General features: G+C 38.1%; 1 protein-coding gene across 6 annotated transcripts in view; it reads right to left on the bottom strand.

Annotated features, from left to right (window-relative positions):
- LOC105150384 (uncharacterized) overlaps positions 1-20,265 on the bottom strand; it is a 126,758-nt gene that overhangs the window by 44,885 nt on the left and 61,608 nt on the right. The window contains exons 4-5 of one of the 6 annotated variants that reach the window (XM_087407429.1): positions 8,603-8,691; positions 1,441-8,115 (exon numbers count right to left, since the gene is read on the bottom strand). The exons of 4 other annotated variants lie outside the window; for them this stretch is intronic. In XM_087407429.1, coding sequence (XP_087263555.1) covers positions 8,055-8,115; positions 8,603-8,691 — 150 coding nt within the window. In that variant the 3' untranslated portion in view covers positions 1,441-8,054. Of the gene's footprint in view, positions 1-1,440; positions 8,116-8,602; positions 8,692-20,265 lie in introns of those variants that run through there. One more of the 6 variants, XM_087407432.1, reaches the window with a different exon arrangement.

A 20,265-nucleotide genomic window follows, 5' to 3' on the forward strand; every position in this document is an offset into this window, starting at 1 on the left:
AATTGACCAATTATAATCGAGAAACTGTCATTTCCGTATGCAAAAATTATTTATATGTGCTCAAGAATAGGGGCCTAAGTGTGCTCGCGTCCCGCGTCTCTCACGCTGCACGTACACTGCGATCGGCAGCAGCCGACAGCGACAAAACCAAACCACACCGCGTCACACATCACACACACACACACACACACACACACACACACACACACACACACACACGCGCGCGCGCGCGCGCGCGCGTATACCGGGTGTCTCAGAGCACCCGTACCACCCTTTTAAAAGGTAGGGATGTGTTTGTACAAAAAAATGGTTCAGACAAAATTTGCAGGATTTCGGGAGATCTATCTGATGGCGACCTTGAATTTGACCTTGAGGTCGACCTTGGGCATAACTCAAGGTCAAAGTAGCGTTTTACAAATGTAAATCCTTATTCATGACATCACAAATGAAAATAGCGGAAAATTTTACGTCCGAATACGTTATCAAGCCTAGGTCAAAATTACCCTTAGAGGTCATGTGGAGGTCAAGTTACTTTTAGAGCACCCGTACCAACCTTCTAAAAGATATGGATGTGTTTGTACAAAAAATAGTTCAAACAATATTAGGTATTTACATAGCTATGATGCATCCATCTGCTGGTGAATTTGAATTCTACCTTTAGATTCATTTGTAGTCATGTACATCGATTTTTAAAGATCCCTAATTATTAAGATCTTGAACAGTCGATGCCGCCTGTGTCAGCGTTACCCAAGATGTACCACGTGGAGATCACAAGGTCGGACTTACACCTCGTTGTGGTGCTTTTTTAAGGTGGTTCCCCTTGCCGTCACCTTTGTTCGTACGCATGTGTTCAGTCTAGATTTTCGAAGTGTCCTCCACGTGCATGTATGCAGGCTGTTATTCTTCGTTGAAAATCATTCGTCACCCGACGAATTTCGACAGGATCTAGAGACTGGCTTCTCGAATTCTGTTCTTCATGTCTTCTGAAGTCGTAGGTCGTTCGCGGTATACGAGGTCTTTTATTCTTCCCCACAAATAAAAATCCAAAATTGTAAGATCCGGTGATCGTGGTGGCCAGTTATGTGGACCATATTTACCTATCCATTGGGCGCGAAATATGCGGTTCAGTTGTTGACGAGCAATGACAGACGTGTGGGCTGGACATCCATCCTGTTGAAACCACATATTTAGACGTAGTTGAAGTGGAATATCTTCAAGTAAACGTGGGAGTTCGTTTTCGAGTAAATCGACTAAACTGAATTAAACTACACTAAACTAAACTAAACTGAACTGAACTGAACTCAACTAAACTGAACTGAACTAAACTTATTTGTTTGTTTTGCTTTTCTCCCTTTGCTCGCTTAAGAGTTTTATAAACTGTCGGTTTTTTTTTTAGGTGCGTTTAATACCTAGGTAGGTAGGTACTTAGGTACTTCAATATTCGGGGATTATTATTCATTTATAGGTAGATATGTCTTACTCAAGCGAAGAAGCTGCGTTAATGTTGTCGGTTTTGGGTAGGGCTGGAAGTTTTCGCGAAGCTGAAAGAATGTGGCGAAATGAATATCCCGATCGTACACCGCATTCGCGCAATGTTTTCAGTCGTTTGCAACGGCGGATAATTCAAAAAGGTATCGTCCAACCGGATTATAATAAAGGAATGCAAATTCATCGTCCGCTTCGTGCAGTACGGGCACCTGATATAATTGCTTCTGCTCTTGTAAATTCTACCGATTCTTTAAGAAGACGAGAAAGGGATAGTGGAATAAGTTGAAGCACTATCAGTAGAATTTTGCGAGAAAATTCATTTCATCCATATCGAATGTCACTTCACCAGGCCATTGGACGATCATAGACAAAGACTGATATTCTGTAATTGGATTACTCAACAATTACCTACTTTCCATAGAAGTATCTTGTTTTCTGATGAGTGCACCTTCAAAAGTGACGGCGAAGTGAACACACATAATCTCCGTTATTGGGCGCAAGAGAATCCACATTGGTATCGAGAAATCGATCATCAACGTATCTGGAAAATCAATGTTTGGTGCGGAATTGTTGATACGCATATCGTCGGACCATTTTTCTTTGAAGAAAATCTAAACCGTTTTCTGTATGTCGATTTACTCGAAAACGAACTCCCACGTTTATTTGAAGATATTCCACTTCAACTACGTCTAAATATGTGGTTTCAACAGGATGGATGTCCAGCCCACACGTCTGTCATTGCTCGTCAACAACTGAACCGCATATTTCGCGCCCAATGGATAGGTAAATATGGTCCACATAACTGGCCACCACGATCACCGGATCTTACAATTTTGGATTTTTATTTGTGGGGAAGAATAAAAGACCTCGTATACCGCGAACGACCTACGACTTCAGAAGACATGAAGAACAGAATTCGAGAAGCCAGTCTCTAGATCCTGTCGAAATTCGTCGGGTGACGGATGATTTTCAACGAAGAATAACAGCCTGCATACATGCACGTGGAGGACACTTCGAAAATCTAGACTGAACACATGCGTACGAACAAAGGTGACGGCAAGGGGAACCACCTTAAAAAAGCACCACAACGAGGTGTAAGTCCGACCTTGTGACCTCCACGTGGTACATCTTGGGTAACGCTGACACAGGCGGCATCGACTGTTCAAGATCTTGATAATTAGGGATCTTTAAAAATCGATGTACATGACTACAAATGAATCTAAAGATAGAATTCAAATTCACCAGCAGATGGATGCATCATAGCTATGTAAATACCTAATATTGTTTGAACTATTTTTTGTACAAACACATCCATATCTTTTAGAAGGTTGGTACGGGTGCTCTAAAAGTAACTTGACCTCCACATGACCTCTAAGGGTAATTTTGACCTAGGCTTGATAACGTATTCGGACGTAAAATTTTCCGCTATTTTCATTTGTGATGTCATGAATAAGGGTTTATATTTGTAAAACGGTACTTTGACCTTGAGTTATGCCCAAGGTCGACCTCAAGATCAAATTCAAGGTCACCATCAGATAGATCTCCCGAAATCCTGCAAATTTTGTCTGAACCATTTTTTTGTACAAACACATCCCTACCTTTTAAAAGGGTGGTACGGGTGCTCTGAGACACCGAGCATCGATACACACCGACACGACACACAAGCACTTCATTATATTACTCGACACTGTTTTTTCTAGCCGGCTCCGTCAATTCCGCGAAATACCGAGCTGTCACACAGACACGATTGTACATCAGACAATTCTCGTAAATACACATTATCTATATTTCAGCATTAAATACACCGATTTCTTTTTTGCATCTCACCGTTTCTGCCAGAATCCCTTTTACGTTCCGCAACATTAATACCGGCGAACTACGTCCGTGTGTAAAAGTCAGGTTGTTATAAAGCATGAAATTAAAATAAATAATGAACCCTTTAAATATCGGATTACATTTTAATTAAATTGATAAAATTGTTAGAGAAATGTCATAAAAGAGCGAAATTAGACAATAATTACGATAAGCATTATAAAATTATTGTTGACATACAAATGATACAATTATTTCAGTACGTTGAATTCTAAGAGCGTTTTTTACAATTCGACGTACTGAAATACTTGTTAAACTTAATTGTATCAATAGACATTATAATATTTGTGGCTAAATTATTGTTTAATTTTTCAATTTTATAAAAATTTCTCTAACAATTTTATTTGCGCTGTCGTAGCATTTATTGCATACTTATGAGAAATTTTATGAGAAACGCGATCATGCTTAGTTTAATATTCAAAGAGTTATGAAAGAGTTATGTTTAAAGCAAAAAGGTAAACCAAATATACTTTAAAAACTTATTATCTTAATTATAAAATTGCTATTACCTTGTAGATGTTTAACGATTTTATTTTGCTATGCTGTCCCGAACAAATATAAGATAACATATCCTAACCGCTTGGGGCCTAACTCCCTAGAAATTGCTGCCTAGACAGTAAAAAAACCGCACTAAAAAGATTGTTCTCACTGTCTTCATGGATTAGAAATATTCCAAGCGGACACTGTCTAGACTGCAATTTCTAGGCAGTTAGGCCCCAAGTGGGTAGGATATATTATTTTTTTTTTATTCAATGCGGCATAGCTGCCAGATTTTCTAATCTCAACAATAACAGTACAATTATAGAAGTCATGCGCTCCTTTGAAGAAGGAGGGAGGAAGGAGGGGGGTAAGAATCGGAGATGAGAGTTGCTTCGCGTAGAAAGTCGAAACCCATGTGAAACAAGACAATTATAGACTTCATTTTGTCTCTGTGACAGGTTTCCTAATCTCAATAGTTATCAACTTTAACGCTTAATATCTCGGCTCACAGGGTAGAACGACGCGTTTTTTTTTTGCCAGATTCTTTCGTTTCATGCAAAAATGCGCTCAATAAGCCTAATTTCATCAAAATCGGTAAGTAAAACATAATTCTTGAGTATTATCTAAATGATATTTAACATTTGAATGATAGAAGTAAATTAAACAGTAAACAGTTGTGTGGAGCACTTATTACAGTACATTCAAACTTAATCCTCCGACTATTTCAAGAAGCTAGAGCAAAATAGAATCATCAACATCTACAAGGTAACAACAATTTTATAATTAAGATATTAATAAGCTTTTAAATGTATTTGGCTTATATTTTGCTTTAAACATTCATACATAACTCTTTGAATATTAAAAAGTAAAATTGCGTTTCTCATAAAACTTTTTATAAATATATAATAAATGCTACAAGCGCGATAGCACTGATAAAATTGTTAGAGAAATTTTTACAAAAGAAATTAGACAATAATTACATGCTACAAGTATATTAACGATTGACATACAATTAAGTCTAATAAGTATTTCAGTACGTCAAATTGTATGAAACGCTCTTAGACTTCGACGTATTAAAATAATTATATGATTTGTATGTCAATAATAATTTTATAATATTTATCGCACATAATTATTGTCTAATTTCGCTCTTTTATGACATTTTTCTAACAATTTTATCAATGTATTATAATTAAAATGCAATCCAATACTCAAAGGAATCAATATTCATTTTAATTTCATTATTCTAATTTATAATTTAATAAAATTAGCATATTTAAAGTAAGTGAAAGATAAAAAGATAGTGTGATAAAAGGGAAAGGTAAGAAGGAACGTATTTTTATAAATGTGTAAATGCATCCGGTCAGTGTACGTTCCATGGATAAAGCGCCCGCGTCTAACCATGAGCGCCGTTCCTGTTGTCTCTTATACGGAGAATGTCCCGATTGCGCACATTATCGATCACACGGCAGTATTTCTCAATCGGACACGGATCCGATTGGACACGGACTCGATCGGACACACAGCGTTGCATTAGGACACGGACTCGATTGCACACGGATCCGATTGCACACAGACCCGATTGTGCATCGACTTGATTGCACACCGACTCGATCGCGCATTGATCCGATTGCGCACCAACCCAATTGCGCACGAACTGATTGCACACAGACTTCTCACATCCTACTTCATGAATGAAAACATCCGTCTTCATTAAAAATATTCTAACCAGACACTATTTACGCTGTAATTTTTAATTTGATTAAACTCCAAGCATAGGATATGTTATTTTTTTTTGTTTGAGGGGCGTAATTACCATATCAATAAGTAGTAGTCTATATATCTTGCTGTCTACATGACGATTTTTTAATCTCAACAACAGTACAATTATAGAAGTTGTGCGCCCCTTTGCAGGGGGAAGGAAGGGTGAGAGTCGCTTCGTGGATATATAAACACTTATTTATGTTTTTTTATCATCTACTAATATTTTCTCCGTTTTTCCGAGTGCTATTGTGTTTGATTGAGTCTGTGTGTAGTTGGCTCGTGCAATCGAATCGGTGCGCAATCGGATTGGCGGCCAATCGGGTCCGTGTCCAATCGAATCTGTATCTAATCACGTCTGCGGCTGATCGGGTCCGTGTCCGATTGGGAAATACTGCCGTGTCCAATCGATAATGTGCGCAATCGTGCCTCACTCCCTATACATAACCCGTGATACACTAATTATTTCTTCTGTAATTTGAAGAATAAACTTCGGAAAAAATTTTAAAGGAAAAATTGTCTTAGAATTCGGTCAGGAATATGTCTCTTTAGGGATACCTGGGTTGTTCTGAATCACTCTATAGAGTAGAGGAGCCAGCTAAGAATGCGTGAGCGAATAGAAAGAAATAGGAAACGAGATGGCTAGAAAGAATCGTGGAGCGGATAGCGTTTCTCTCCTCTTGGTTCTGCCATGTATAGCTTCTGTGCATGTGTGTATACATATGTCATATACACTAATATGGTATAATAATTCCATCGCATTCCTACCATATCTCGTACTCATTTCAACGCGTGCTAAATGGCGGCTTCCGGCTGAATTCATTTCACGCTTCCTTGATTTTCTCTGGAGATGATCATCAGCATTCTTGTTTAATCGCGCATGCACTGTTGTTGTTTTTACTATTAAGTGGGGAGATTTCAGGAAAGCAATATATTAATGCCTCAGCTTTTAAAGTTCTATGCGCGCGCAACATTAGACAAAGATAAAAATGGTCATCCCCAGAGAGAATGAAGTGGATAGTGATTCTCTTCTCTGATTGGTTCCGCCATTTATAGTGTACTGTATGTACCTATATGCCATACACTCATAATACTAGTGCAGTACAATATTAATATGTACAGCACCGTATGTTTCATCATGCCTACCATATCTCCTATTCACTTCAATAGTGTACTAAACATGGCAGCTTCCGAGGGAGTCCGCTCCACTCTCTTTTGATTCTCTCTGGCTATCCTATATTCTTTTCTTTTCTACTATCTAACATTTCCACTTACAGGGGTCCCTTGCTCTATATATATTGGGTCATCTAAAAAGTATCCGCAGTTTTTTGTCACTAGATGATATTGATGATCAACACCATCTAGGTGACAAAAAACCGCGGATACTTTTTAGATGACCCAATATTACAACTTCTTTGGTTCAGAAAGTGCAACAATAAAATAGGATAGGTACACTGAGGCCGGAATCAGACTACGCATTGAAGAATGAAATTGAAGATTGAAAGATTGAAGTTTGACCAATCAGAACAAAAGAAGTCAAAACTTCTTTGTCCTTATTGGTAAAATTTCAATTTTTAATCTTTAATCTCAATCTTCAATGCATAGTCTGATTCTGGGAAGAAGTGAGAAGAAGTGAGGGGTGGGGAGGTGTGGGGAAGGAAGGGGGTGACGTCACTAGGCGAGAGTATGACATCACTGGACGTGGGGGATGACGTTACGGAGAAAGAGGAGGGAATGACATCACAGGAGAAAAAGGATGGTGCGGGAGACGAGGATGATATCAATGGATATCAATGCGCAAATGGAAATTACGCGGGGTTCGCGTCGCTATGATGACGTCACGCGAGGTCAGTGGCTGCTGGGCGCGGTCTGCCGCCGTCGATCTCTATCACCGTCTCCGGACCAGTCTAGTCTACCGCTAATTTCCACCGCCGCCAGGCGCGATCTCCATCGCGCGCTACACTTACCATTAATACTTACCATTTTTCCTGTTATGCGTCATCTTATTTTTCTAGCACGCGAAATATTTTATTTGTTTATTTGATATCTACATTTTATTATATCATATTTTACTTTATTTTTTATAATTTGCACTGCGCAATAATAACAGCGCGATGGTACCGTCGAGTGCGATGTCGCATGTAACATGATATCGCTGAGGTTGGAAGAAGGAAGGATGGAAGAAAGCAAATAATTGTTGACAACGAATTAATCTAATATATGTATATTTATTTATTTTTATCAATTTATATATGTATATTTATTTATTTGTATCAATCTATATATGCGTATTTATTTGTATCAATCTATATATGTATAATTTTTGTATAAATTTTTATAATTATTAAGTTCTTCGTTGCTGCATCACAAATGTGACATCATCATCTGGATCTTCCCTCCTCCGCTTTCTACCCAATCATCTGTTCATTTTTTTTAAATTTTCCTCAATTTTCTTAAATAATCTTGTTAAAGCATCCATCGTTTATCTGAGTAATGACGTCAGCGATACCGTATCTGAAACAAAAGAATAAAAATATAAAAATGCAAATAAAAAGAAACAATGGGTTAATGGGAATTGGCGCTGTAGTGATTGCGCTATTATTGACGATAATATCAAAATATCATCCTAAAACTTTTCGTATCGTTTAAAATAACATGTACAAGATTAATATTATATATTATATATTATAGTTTGTTTTTTCCACGTCTTCAGAAAATTGGAAAAAATATGAGAATAAATAAAAATAAAAATAAATGACTGAATGAATATATACATATATATATGTATTTATATATACACACACACACACACACACACACACACACATATATATATATATATATATATATATATATAAATAGAGATTATAGATATAATCTATAATCTCGACCCAAGATAAGAAAATACCGAGATTTAATCTTGATAGAAATAACTGATAAATATTCTCATCTCGCTCGAATGCATCACTACTAATTACTGAATTAATAATGTAATACTTACGTTTTCTCTATCAGCTCATTATCATTGCGAATATTCACGTTAGCTTCCAATCCATCAGGCACATGATGATCTGTATCAGCAATCCCTCGCTGCAAATTGCACGCACTATCAATTAATTTAGTAGACTTTTAAACCAACTGCTGCACGTTAATATAATATGCACAACCGATTAAATTATTAATATTCATATTTCAAACTGACTTTAGACGAATTGACACATTCGACAAGCAAACTGACAGACCGTGGAGGCTGTGCGGGAATTTATAGTAAAAATGTACGTGATAGCATGATATCATTTTGAAAAAGAATCTTCCGACCAAGTATAGTGCCACATGCAAAAGTTCATACCTCAGCCAAAAAGTATATCATGGCGATGCCGAAACTTCAGCATTTTATTAGTTATAATTAGATCATTAACGCTTTATATCAATGACAAATGTGCAATGCCTCGATCAAAAGTATATCTCGCGTCCAAAAGATTCCATCTCAGCATTTTTATCTGTTGCAGCTCTTCGAGCATCATTGAAACGCAATTAAACATATCAAACTTATATCAAACCACTATCGAATGGCTATCTAACAGTTGTCGAACGGCTATCGAACTGTTATCGAACAGCTACTGAACGGACTGATATTTAATAGTTATAAATAGCTTTCAAATAGCTATCGGTTCACTGTAAACAGCTATCGAACCGCTATTGAACGGATATCAACTATATTTATTTAATGTCTACAGATATAAGGGTAACAGAAATAAAACATTAATGTGGAATAACATACATTTTATTTAAAAATCTTATAATTCTTCCTGGTGTCGCGACTACTAGTTAAATATTTTAAATATATATTTTGCAAAGCACAATTCTTAGCGTGTCTTCCACATCGTATGGTGTTACAATTATTTAGATTACGTAGTGATTTCATCTTCGTAATGTGTATCCAGAGTTTCGATGATGACATTATCAGTGTCGAGTATATCCACCAGCCATTTTCGTTTTTCGTATGCCTTTGCATATACGAGAGCTTCACTCTTTTTTATCAGTTTCCGTTAGACGCCTCGCCATGCTGTACGGGACTATCCCATTGTACCATCGCAATCCATGGTGATAAATATTCAACCAGAAAGCGCAAGATTTGTCGGATCTTGTCAGAAAATGCCATGATATAGGATGTGAAAAAATGTAGTGTGTGAGAATGGTTTCCCTTCTCAGCACCGCTACTTCCTTGACGATAAATCTTTTGTCGACGACGAATCCTTGCAGATTCACAAACATTGGTATGACTATGATGAGCAATTTTTCGAGATTGCACTTCACTCCGGTTTTTTTTTCTTTTATATTCTGGATACTTGCTGACATTGCATGATTTTGCGCACTACGTTAAACAATGGAAAGTATTCGATTACATGATTGTGTATGATGAGACAATTGGCGGGCACATTCTCTTTGCAATCAAATTCTATGCGTACGTCCACAATGGCGCTTTTGACGGATTCGTTTTGTTATGAACAATCAATGACCGCAAAAGACCCTTTCTCGATAAATGAGAGCATGTTGAGTAGTGTTTCCAAGCAATCGATTCCATAATATACTTTACGAAAACGCGAGTACATATCAAACAGGACGGCGCATCTCTTTTTCCCAAATCTAGATTTAAATCGTCGTACGGATAAAACGCTGAATTTATATAAAGTTTCACGTTACACAAATTACAATCGTTGAACATATAGTGACATGATATTTTTTCGATATTCGGTCTGTAGAGCAAAAATAACATATTGCGGCTTCTCAAGCTGAGTCGCCGTTTTGAATGTATAGTCGTATTTTGTAATAAAGGATAATCATACAGATTTCACGAGCGAAAACTCATATAACTGTTCAGATAACGACCAATCCGACTTTCCAATGTTCGCAGCATTGATAATTTATTGATCTCGTTTAACGCAACATAAGGCATTCGCCACTGCACTTTGAATAATTCAATCTCTATCTCTATCGCATTTCCCACCAAACAATTGTAATCGTTGCGCGCTTGATCAAAATCAATTTGTGGCGAGCGTTTACAACTACGCGTTTGTAATCTTCGCAAAAATCCAACAGCAGTTGAGCGGCACGCAAGAATTAAAGTGTCCTTCCTCCATGTCAGTTCCATCCAGCGTCCAGTGCAATCAAAGCTTTGTCGTACGTCATCGACACGTAATTCTTGATGGTACTGATAATTCCGATGTTTCTGTTGCGATCAATCTCCGTTGAGTTCATATCGAATTTCATCGAATATGAACGCCACGTAATTATTTCCAAGCGTCATTGACATATGACGATTTCTTCTTCACCGTCAATCTTCCTTCGATGTAGAGAAAATGTCACGGCAACGCGTACAAATTCTGCTGTATGGCTATTCGTATCTTGTCGCTATGTTCAAATATAATATTGGTGGGTTGTACGTGTGAGTCTCTTGACAATACGATTGTCAAAGATCGGCTCACCGGTAATATTTAAGATATCAGTCATTTCGTACGATAAAACTCAACGACTTTAAAAATGCAAAGTTGGACGCAGTGAGTTTCTTTTCAGATGTAGTCTCTCCGTTAATAGGTGTCTTTCGTCTAATTCGGCTGTTCAACACAGCATCTCATTTTAGCGCCGTCGTAGGTACAATCTAACGGTGATCTTCTCCCCGCGAAAATTGAGTAATTGACCATCTTGATTCACGCGAATCGTCAGATCCGTAATGCTCTGTACGACGATCGAAAGATAAATGATCTGAAAGGTAAATGATGTAGCTTTTATAGGATATCTTATATCCTGGCGGTACATTCAATGAAAATATGCTCGTGTATCATGTGCACGTAGTTGTCGTTGCTGTACGCACCCGCGTTCGATACGAATGATATTTACGTTGATAATATTTATCGGCACGTCCGACTCGTGCCACTATCATGACTCCAGCACGCGATTCCAGCACGACGAATCTCAGCAGCGAGCCAATGTTGCAAAGTTTTATAAAATTTATCCGATAGGCGCATTTGATCTCGCTTCTCATTGTATTGTTGTTGGCGCGAACCAGCGGGAACTCTTCATCCTCTTTGCCCTTCGCGTCATGAGAACGTAAAATTTCACGCTTCAGGTATCTGTATCGCATAGTTCGTACGATTTTTCGTGAATGACAATTTCTTCGTTGTCATAGTAAAACTTGTTGTTTGTCGAATTTATATTCTAGAATATAGTACGTTTCAAAGTCTGTCAGACCGAACTCGTAATCGCCGTTGCCCAAATGTATCGCTAGAAAGTAACTCATAGCAAGGATGCTACTCTTGCTAATCAGCGACATGTTTGAACGAGCAAAACGACTGAATTAAACGATGCAACGTCCGTCCTTAAATTGCTTATTAATCGACCGCAGAAACTATAGATATAGCCCGCAATTGTTTTGATTGTAACGCTGATAAGGCGCACGATTGTACTCGATTACCCTGTTTGCCAGATATTGTTTGAGTTCGAAGATTGCCGAAACTGTCAAAGTACAAGACACGATTCTCTCTTTTCGCATACGCCATCCAATGCGTATCGAGTCCCTCGGCACTGTCTAGATTTACGATACCGTTCTCGTTTCGATATCTTGTCCGTGCTTGTAGGGAGCGAGATAAACGCGGTCTTCCATGACGTTGCAGTTCTTCCAATTGACGCTGCGCCGCTTTATTACGCTTCGTTTACGGTCTTGGCGACTCCCCCCGCCCTGCCGACCAATGATTTGAGAACGTCCAGCGGTAGAACGGGCAAGATGTCGCATTTCACTGTCGGAAGTATCCGTTTATCCTTCTTCTTTTTCTTTATTTTCAAGCTCATATTAATCTTTGTTTTTGCCTTCAGCTATCCAAATATAATGGCTATATGCCATAGCTGCAACTCTCTCTCTCTCCAAAAGTCGAATCTTTCGCGGTAATGCGTTTCTGCGCCTTCTCGGCGAGTATATTGTCAGTCACATGTCGTTCAGCGAGATCGTTGCTGCGCGAATATGCCATTTCATGATCGCGACACGCAGTATCCAATAGATTAATACAATCACCTCTGGCCAATTGCTTCTCTAATCGCGTTCCCGAACCGCAAAATTGATATCCGGGAATATGCAGTTTGAAAGCGCGTTTATCATACGATTTAACAAGCTTTTCAACGGCATTCGCCGCAATTTATTATCAAAGGCGCCGGACCGTCGATATGCGTTTGATGAGTCGATAAATTGTAATGCTTCAGGTATCGATGGTATTGTTGTACCTCCGAATCTGTTTGTATATGTTCGGATAAACTGTCACATAACAGATCTATAAAATTTTTTAACTCTCGCAGCAGTACAATTTTCGGTATATATTCCAGCTCTTTTGAAGTTAAATTGTGCAACAATGAGAAACATTTTGATTACTGAGCGATTTCTCTACGGTCTATAAAAAGACCCGCTCGCGATATTGTTTTCAGTATTTTGTAGAAGGAGAAAATATACGGTTCGTGTGCCAGTCGCGGACGATCAAAGTGACGAATCTCGATAGCAAAGTGCAAACCGATAAAAAGATGCGCAAGCATGGCAACATGCTACCGGCCTCTACATGCGTTATCGTCTACGGACCGTCAAAGATGAATGTGCTGATAAGTTTGTTAAAAAGTACGTATGGCGTACGATTGGAGAACGTATACTCAAAATTAACAGCCGAAATATTGATACCTGGCGAATTTGTTAGCACCGATCGAAAAAATTGGCTATTTTACATTCTCCAATAAGCGACGTCATTCCATTGAGCGAGGCACTTCCGAATTCCATCTTTATCTTTGATGACGTGGCATGCGCAGGACGCGATAAGAGAATACTTTGCAATGGGACGACACGCGGACGTCGTACTTCTATCTCTGTCAGACGTACGCACAAATACCGAAGTACCTTATATGCGATAAAGCAAATCTGTTGATCTTGTTCAAACAGAATGGTATCAATCTGAAAGGCGTGTACAACGATCACGTGAATATCGAAATGCCTTACGAGAATTTCTACGATTTATGTCGTAAATGTTGGCAGCAAGAGTGGATTTCTAGTGATTGACAAGGACAATGCGCTTACTGATGGGCGATACAGAAAAGGATTAATGATTTTGCGGTACCGTGATGTGATCAGTTGACATCGATATGTTGACATGGATAGCAGCAAAGATCATAAGAGGATTGTGAAAATGAGTGATTCGATTTGCAAAAAATACCGCGCTTTAAAGTTTGATAAAATGGAGGAGAACATCGGATTGGAGAGACACTTCAAACTTATCGACCCGCTGAAACAGATTGTCGAAAACACTGTTGAATCCTCCAAGGATCCTGAAAACATTGTTGAATCCACCAAGGATGACTGAAATATTCTTTCAGGAGAAGATGAGAAAACCACAAGAAAACGACCGAGTGCTTCGTACGACAATCTTATACAATCTTCCATGCCTGAAATCAGTGTTGAATCGATCGTGCCATTCACTTTAAACGAAATGTCCGAAATAATACTGCCGCGCAAATTGTCATACAATCACGCCTCCTCCATCGAAGAAATTTTCGAGGTTACCGATGAACCGCTCGTAACATCCATTCGACACTTGCTTTAAACATCTGAGGGGCAAGAAAAGTTGCAAGCGAACTATGGTCCATTGGGACAAAAATATTTGAAAGTGATCCTGAGTGATAAGAAGGCAGTCAACATATTAGTATTATTGTGCGAGAGCGAATCAGAGCGAGAGCGCTGACGTGAAATTTTTAAAGTGATGCGGCGTTTGTCTAACAATATTTCTTCGAATCACATCCGGCTCGAAGGACCAGAAAATGTGCGGGAATGCACCGCGCGGAAAGATTCGAGTGAGAGAACGGTACGGTGAGATACGGTTGATATGATACACGACAGAAAAGAGAACTCCGTTTCTTTGTAATTTAACAAAAGAATTTTCTTTAATATGATCAGTTACAAATTCAGAAAATATAATTAATTAAATATTAGATTAACAGAATATTAAATGCGGTCACCTTTTCCAAATTGTATTTGGAATCGCGGTGATGGAAAATCTCGGCGATTTTCTCGGTACTTCTCGAAAAGATTCGTTTTATAGCGGTTTTCACTAAGCGGTTAGCACGGCGGTTTTACGAAGCGATACAGTAGCGAGACTATGACTCTAAGAACTCTAAGAAGTCTAAGAACTTTAAGAAGTAAGAACTCTTTTTACTAAGAAGGAGAAACAGCGAGATCGAAGCATTTATTGCTTTCGGCCTGGGCTTTCTTCTTGGGAGAAATCCAATAAAATTTTGCCACAATCGTAATTATTGCGTGGCATTAGGTGTACAAAATTGATTGGCGCTTTGGATTCTTTTCTAACGACGTTCAACGTAACAGTCATGCGCGACAGAAAATCCGTACGTGGGATTGGTGACAGCGCGTGACGTATTCATCGGAGCGCGGCGCTTGCGTGCGCGAATTGAATTGTTCTAAAACTTTCGATTGTCCGTTACCGGTGCCTGTTTGCGTGTACCGAATTGTTTTAAAAAGAACAAAGAACGCCAAATCGCTGATTTTAACGAGGATTAAGATCATGCTCGAGATGAAATCACGAGCTCACTTTATGCGTGCGTTCAATGACAATTACTGTCGGTCGACTGAAAGACTTCTTGCTTTTCCCGAATTAACGATCTCAAACATTCATACATAGCATTATACATAGTATACAATAGTGTACGTGTTATATATATTATGTTTTACTTACTATATACATATTAAACATATTATACAATACAAATGTATTTATTTACATCAGTAATGTCCCCATGGTAGTGTGTCGATGGAACGATATACCGCTTATCATCGTGCGGACTTAGAGCGATTTTTGTTTCTGATATGATGTACATCTCGTGCAATTTGAATCTTATGCATGATTTCCTACGCGTCATTTCGATTGCGTTATTCAAGCACTGCTTAATCCTCGAACGTTATAACCTTCGCTACAACACTCTTGACGCCCTTCGCCTTCTTCGTATCCTTCTTTTTTTCTACACGCAAGGCGTACATTTTTGTTCTAAGCCCTACAAATTCGGTCATAATAGTACCGTTGTTCTTATCTTTCATAAGACCAGGAACTTTTTTATTTGCGATCAGAATACCGCACGCATTGTCGACCGTGTAATCGCTCGTCAAATTTACTTATATTACGTTTCATAATGTTATGCACATCGTCGCATTCTACGTAATATATGAGGTGTCAGTGTACATAATTTTGCATTTTTGGCCAAACCGTGGTGCCATGTACTCATGGTGAAATTCGTACAAACACGTCTTGGATATGTCGAAGATGCACATACCCACGGTTTGTCATATTTAACCTCGAGCTTACGCAGTTCTATCGCGACTAGATTCTCCGAGAAGACGCTTCGATTATGGAAATTTGGTTTGGCGATCATTGCTTCCGTACTGTATCTGCCTTCTCATTGCGTGACGAGGCACACGTCGACTCGATTGCGCACATTCTCCATGGTTTTGCCAAATATCGCATTATTCACAAATGTTTGTACAAATTTTTTTTTAAATCATTTTTGGCCAATGTTCTAAATTTTGTATTGAGCTCAATCGCGAAGCCATGGAGGTTTCACGAATTGCAGTGTACGAATTGCAGTATGAACCTTTGCGATACGAAGACCGTAACTAGTACACTGTTGCAGGTTGCAATATATGACGTAAGGCTGCTTATCGCATAATGTTGCGAGAAGCTTATCATCGCGCTTGCCAGGTGGTTTTTCATCGGAACAGTAAGTCAGTGTGTGCGTCATGAAAATGTTGCGGGTACTCCAGGTCCATCTCGAGAATACAATCTGTCGGAATTTAATGCGATGGTCGTAAAATCAAAATTTTGTACATCGTCGACCCATCGAAAATCGGCATAAGGCAATGGTTGACACATTGTCCAGCCATACAGATTGTTGACGTCATAATACATCAAGTACGATGACGGTTTCGATAGATCATACGACAGCTTGTATTTATTGTTGGCTTGCGCATATTTTTGAATACTGGCTCAAACTATCGCATATATCGTGCTCTATAAACATTACTATGTCCATATCTGTGAATAATTCAAATTTTATATTGCATGCTTTAACATGATGTCTCACATGAAGCCCGGTAATGTGTAATAGTACGCCGGGTCTAACCCGTAACTCGCGACACAACTGTGTGGAAATTTTCAAAGATGTCGGCCAGCAACAAAACATCTGTTTTCAAGTACAGGTTACTATATTCATTGAGTGTCGGGTGGAGAACCGCTTCTACACGTTGACGGCATGCGCGTAAGCGTTTTCAGATACCGTATCGTCTATTAATAAACTACAGGGTGGGCCATCTATTGGTACGTTTTTAAAAATGCGATCAAATGAGCATACATTGATATTTTTTATTAATTTTTTTTTTGTTGTGAAGCTAAAAGTATCCGCGTCAAGAATGAAAAACGATTTCGTTCATGTGGCTCCCTCTACTGGCCTTACAGTATGCCATTCGGTCACCCCAATTATTAATGACATTTTGGACTACCTCGGCGCCAATTTCACTCAAAACAGTCGTAATATAATGTCATCCACTAACATCCCTTTCTCACGAACTTTCCTCACCAATTTGCGTATAGCTCCTTCGGTGGGTGCTCTATCACGACCCATATTTCTTTTCAAAATTCGTACAGTTTCGGCGACACAGCACTGACTTTGAAAATAAGTTTTTAAAATTTCAAAACGCTCTTCAAGAGAAAACATGTTGTTTCGTGCCGCGGACGGTATGACTAATAAACTGTCAAAATTTCGGGTCTGTAGCTCGTTCGGTGTTGCCATACGACGAAATTCAAAAACGTACCAATAGATGGCCCACCCTGTATAAACGACTCGCGAAGTAAACATAACTCCTCCAGCTTTTTGACACAGTCAATGTACTCGCATGGAAAGACGCTCTTTCGTCAAAAGATTAAAATTTTCTTCTGTCAAATTGGAAAATTCACGTTGCAGTATCCGTTTATCCTTACTGAGAAAAGATGCTAATTTATTGATGCGAGAGCCCAGACTTGAGGCGAGAAATCTATAATATATGAATTTATAAACCGTAATTTTATGCAATTCTTTTGATCGTTGTTTTGATCAATGCTATCAACATGTTTGGTGAATGAGATATATAGTATTTTTCTTTCATATCGCCGATTCTCGTTAGTATCGCCGCGTCTCATTAGTGTGATATATTAACTCGCCATCTTATATTGTACGCCGCTGTTGAGTCGCATTTTGTGTAAAATAGAGAAAATCATTGTACGACGTCTGGCGAAAGGCCGGATTATTGCTGTAAACTTTAATTGACTGATGAATTTGTAATAATTCTCGCGACAATCACCTGTTCACGGGTATTATTTTGTGTTGCATGACTCGATCACGTTCGATTATAACGAACTCATATTCACACCGAGACGAGTTATTGTAGCTACGGTGAATTACGTACTTGAATAGATTCTTGTAATAGTTTTCGTTACAAATATCAAGTATATGTTTGTCATTTTCTTATTATTGAAAGGAAATAATTCTTATTTATTCTCTCGCCTTCCGATTCACTCCTGTTCCGAATCACCCACCCCCGCTGCGGGCTGAGCAATCGGTTGTCGTCCGTCACATTAAAGAAATATTGAGGATAATTATTCGAGATTTAGAGAAGTAACAAAGAGCGGCACGCTCACGTGCCTGGCGCCCAATTTAAATCAAGAGAGAATTCGCGATAATTCAGTGAGTAGCTATCAACTTAGATTATCAAAATAAAATTATTGGCTGTCGAATTGATCATAGAAAAGCGACAAAGTTATGTCGTCAGTCGAGATTACGATCATAGTCCATATTAGATATCTCCATTAATTAAATCGATCTCTGAATCAATCTTGAATCGGATTGATTGAAATCGATCTACTAAAAAATGGAGATAAATTTTTCTAGTAACATCTTAGAGATATGACAATGGAATAGATGTCAAATCAATGTCAATTTGATATTTTCAGCGTCAAATCGATATTGATTCCATTGTCATTCTTCACTGAGATCGTATAAATTCAACAAAGACAATTAAAATACGTTGTGATTTACCTACAGTAAAATAATTTTAATTTAAAATTTATATTAACATCTGTAGTTCTGACGTAAATCAACTATGTAAAATTGATGAAACATCGTATATAAATGCGTTAAATTCGTTTTGTAACAACTATCAATTAATGTTATAAATTAGAATTTAACTAGAATTTATTTATACATTTTGTCAGCAATAATTACTAGTTGTACTTAGCAATAACTACAGATATTGTTAAACCCAATTAATATTAACCGATAACGTATAACTGATAACGTAAACAGTGTAAGCACAGTAATGATATTATAACTTTGGATTTTTTGGAACACGACATACAGGGTCACCAAAATCCGAACAAATTTCAATTTAAATTTTCCGCTATATTGTGCCTCCGCCAGAGATTGTTGTTGGCATCCGAGAAAGTTTGATGCTTTTAATAAACAGTCATATTCTCAAAATGGCCGCGATGTTGAAACCAAGTGAGGAGTATAATCAAAGAGCCGTAATCATCGAAGGCCTTCGCGCTGGGCGCTCAGCAACGGAAATAATTCGGTTTTTTGGATACCTGACCGTTTATGACGTTGTGGCAAAATATACGGCTGTAGAACAGTCCAACAAAGGTTCCAAAATGCCAGCGAGGAAGAGTCACTCGAAAGAACGCACCGCGAGGACCCCCGCAGTCATTGAAAGGACTCAAGCGCTGATTTCGGATGACCCAGGGCAATCATTGCGTGTTCTGATGGATGTAATGAAGTCGTGGATAGAAACTGTGATGTTCGGAAGGCCATGTTTTTCAGCAGGACAGTGCACCGACTCATACGAGTCATTTGATTCAAAATTAGACAACGTCGATATGTTTTGGTCCAAAGAATTCTGTCCTCCTAACAGCCCAGATTTATAACTCTCTTGGATTACTACGTATTGGATTACGAGCGTAACTGAAACGGTCACAAACAAATCTTAGCATCCCAATGTGACGTAATTAAGGACCGCTATTGGGGCAGCATTCGTCGGTATGGACAGTGCTACATTATAACATGCGTGCGAACGCTTCAGACCGAGAATAGAGGCTGTTATTCAAATTAATGAGGGATATATCGAATAATTGTGCTCTACAAGGATCCCCGAAGTGCCATGTAAAAGGATTTTTTGTAATATTTAATTTTTCATTAAAAATGTTTTGTTTAAAGAAATTGTTCAATTTGTCTGAATTTTGGAGACACATCCTATATATAGAATTAATTTTCAATAAATTGATAGAAATCCAAATGAAAATATTAAATCTTTGTTATTATATATTAGGTGTTGGAATTAATTCGTAGCGTTTTACAAGTGATGGGAAGTACTTTCATTAATGTATTTTTTAATGCTCATGTGAAATAAATAACATTCTTTCATTAAAAAACGCTACGAATTAATTCCAACACCTAATATGTTATAAAAACGTATTATTGAATAATGCAATAAAAATACAATAATAATTATTACGTAAAAATATATGACTTTTTAAATATCTATAAATCAAA

Source organism: Acromyrmex echinatior, chromosome 6, assembly GCF_024713525.1.
Source record: "Acromyrmex echinatior isolate Ae372 chromosome 6, ASM2471352v2, whole genome shotgun sequence".
Classification (NCBI taxonomy): Eukaryota; Metazoa; Arthropoda; class Insecta; order Hymenoptera; family Formicidae; genus Acromyrmex; species Acromyrmex echinatior.